The sequence below is a fragment of the Symphalangus syndactylus genome, chromosome 12 (assembly GCF_028878055.3).
Source record: "Symphalangus syndactylus isolate Jambi chromosome 12, NHGRI_mSymSyn1-v2.1_pri, whole genome shotgun sequence".
NCBI classification, from domain to species: Eukaryota; Metazoa; Chordata; class Mammalia; order Primates; family Hylobatidae; genus Symphalangus; species Symphalangus syndactylus.
Window position 1 is genome coordinate 63,156,142 of NC_072441.2, and position 3,011 is coordinate 63,159,152.

At 47.4% G+C, this 3,011-nt stretch overlaps 1 protein-coding gene across 1 annotated transcript; it reads right to left on the reverse strand.

The window, feature by feature from the left end:
* Positions 1-236: 236 nt before the first annotated feature.
* KCNA10 (potassium voltage-gated channel subfamily A member 10) lies at positions 237-2,195 on the reverse strand. The gene has a single exon (XM_063628019.1). The coding sequence runs from the start codon at positions 1,805-1,807 to the stop codon at positions 272-274; it is 1,536 nt and encodes a 511-aa protein (XP_063484089.1). The 5' UTR covers positions 1,808-2,195; the 3' UTR covers positions 237-271.
* Between the last annotated feature and the right edge of the window lie 816 nt (positions 2,196-3,011).

Below are 3,011 nucleotides of genomic sequence, written 5' to 3' on the forward strand. Positions count from 1 at the left end.
TATAATGTATTGAAAAGAAACAATTTAGAAAATACGGTAGAAGTATGGGCTTATTAAAATAGCTTGTAGTCAAAGATAGTTATCGATCACAAAAGATACATTTTGGTCTTTAGAAAGATGAAGTGAGAGAAGGGAGCAGGAAAGAGGAAGGAATGAAGGGAGGAAGGGAAGGCAGAAGGAAGAGAGAGAGAAGAGGGGAGAAAGTGAGAGAGAGAGAGAAAGGAGAGAAGAGAGAAGAGAGACAGGATGGACGCAAGAAGCCCTGGACTGATCACTTCCTAGACTTCTTCATGGAACAGCCACCATTGGTCTTATTAAGAGAGTCTGTGCTGCCCATTCTTGAGCCTACACTGTTGAGGATTCTTTCAATTTCTCCTGGGATGTTCTGCTTTTCCTCATTCTCAGTCTCCCGGTGGTAGAAGTAATTGAAGTTGGAGACGATGACAGGCACAGGGAGGGCAATGGTGAGGACCCCAGCAATTGCACACAGAGTGCCCACAATCTTCCCCCCTGGGGTGGTCGGGCACATGTCCCCATAGCCTACAGTTGTCATGGTGACCACTGCCCACCAGAAGCCATCAGGAATGCTAGAGAAATGGGACTCTGGCTCATCCACCTCAGCAAAGTAGACTGCACTGGAGAAGAGGATGACTCCAATGAAGAGAAAGAAGATGAGCAACCCCAACTCCCGCATGGACGCCTTCAGTGTTTGCCCAAGGATCTGCAGCCCCTTGGAGTGGCGCGAGAGCTTGAAGATGCGGAAGACCCTCACCAGGCGGATGATCCTCAGGATGGCCAGGGACATGTTCTGTTGGGCACTCGGCTCTGTCTCCTGGACTAGCTCTGTGATGAGAGTTGCAAAGTAGGGGATAATGGAGATGATGTCAATGATGTTCATGATGTTCCTGAAGAAGTCAGTCTTGCTGGGGCAGACCACGAACCGGAGCACCAGCTCAAAGGTGAACCACACGATGCAGGTAGACTCCACCATGAAGAAAGGGTCAGTGAACATGGTCTGGGAGAGGACTGTCTTGCTCATGTTGAGATTGGGGTCTCTGACCACCTTCAGCTCCCTATCCTCCCGGAACTCTGGCAGTGTCTCCAGGCAGAAGATGGTGATGGAGATGACCACAACCAACACTGAGACCACGGCCACACCACGGGCAGCGCTGGAACTCTCAGGGTACTCAAAGAGGAGCCAGAACTGACGGTGGATGTCATTGGTGGGTAGCAGTGTTTCAGGGTCTTTTATGAAGCCTTCATCCTCCCGGAACTGGTCCATGGCCTCACTACCCAGCTCATAGAAGGAGATTTCATCAGCAAAGATATCAATAGGAACATTGGCTGGGCGCCGAATTTTCCCACCAGATTGGTAATAATATAGAATTCCATCAAAACTGGGCCGGTTCCGATCAAAGAAATACTCATTTCTCATGGAGTCAAAGAACTGCATCCTTTTCTCCCGGTCTCCCAGGAGAGTCTCTGGGAACTGACTGAGGGTTCTGAGCTGGGTCTCAAATCTCAGCCCAGCAATGTTGATGATCACCCGCTGGTTTCCTTCATTCAGGACCACTGGCTCAGGCCCTGGAGAGTCGGCGTAGTCTTCTGGAAGCTTGGAGAAGGCCGTCTCATGGTTGGTGCTGTCGCCGATGAGGATCTTCCAGTTGGAGAAGGAGCTGCCCCCAGGCTGTCCTTTTGGGCTGGTTGAGTCAAAGTCTGTGGCATAGCCTGGCTCTTCTTGGATTTCATCTGAATTGTCAAAATTGACCAGCGCAACCTCCATTTCTTTCCAGCCACACACATCCATTCTAGGGGAGCCAGGGAAGAAGCATGAAGATCCTCAGCCTTCACTGCCTGCTGTGAGCTATGGAGAAGAAGAAGTTCATTATACAAGATCCAGGGCAGAATACAACTGGCCCTTGTGTATTGAGGTAAGGTATACCAATGGGCTAATCAATGACTTATTTGTAGCTTGGGAAGAAACGTCATGGTTATTTTGGCAACATGCTTCCCTTGAAATCATTTTGCACCCCTGAGTTTGCATAAACTAATAACTAGGAGAAATTGCAAAAAAAGGATCCTGGCAAAGAGGGGGAGATTCTCCCCAGCAAAGGATGGTCTCCATATGTGATGGCAGAGGGGCCATGCTAAAAGAGGAAGTTAACATTCCTTAATAATAAAAAGCATGATCTTGTATTTGCATGAAGCCTTCTGTCTACCCAAACAGATCTCCATGCCCAATCTCATTTGTAATGCCTCTCTTTCACACCAACAGCCAGTCCCTCACCCATCGTTTTGGTCATGTCTTCAAAATATATCTAGAATTCCACCATTCTGCATCACCTCCACCCCTGCTTCTGGACCAAGTGGTGAAGGGTGGAACCAGATCTATGAACCCAATGGGGATTCTTTTGGGAAGGAAAAACAAGACGCTGGATTGGCCAATCGACAGTGTCCTCTAAACGACCTCTCACCTGCAAATAACTCCTAGAGTTGTTTTGAAGGTACCTCAAATGAGATAACATGTATAGAACGCTTGGTGGAAAGAAAGATCACTATATTATAGCTATTGTTTTTTGTCAACTTTCCCACATAACAAGCACTTTAGAAACTACCAGCAATTGGAATTTTTTTGGCCTGGGTCCAAGGTGTCCATAGGGAGTAATTTCATTTTGAGAAATCATTTTAGGTGGGAAGGAAGTAAATAATTGTGTGTGTCTGCGTGTGTGTGTGTGTGTATGTGTGTGTGTGTGTGCGCTGGAGGTGGGGTTAGGAAATCATGCCCAGTGGTCTTGGACATCTACACACATAGACTAATATTTATTTTCTCAGGTTCATTCTAGCTTCAATTTCAGTTTAAGAACACTGAAGCCAGGCAGGCTGGGGGTGGGAATAGGAGAGAAGTAAGGGACTTAGCCTCAGGCAAAATCTGTAGTGGTCATAGCCTTGGAGAGGTTTCCTTTACAGGCAACAAGGCTATCCTGCAGTGTAGTGTTGTAGTTTTTTCAAAG

Excerpts from the sequence above, each read along its gene's own strand:
- KCNA10 (XM_063628019.1), bottom strand. The coding sequence starts at position 1,807 with ATGGATGTGTGTGGCTGGAAAGAAATGGAGGTTGCGCTGGTCAATTTT.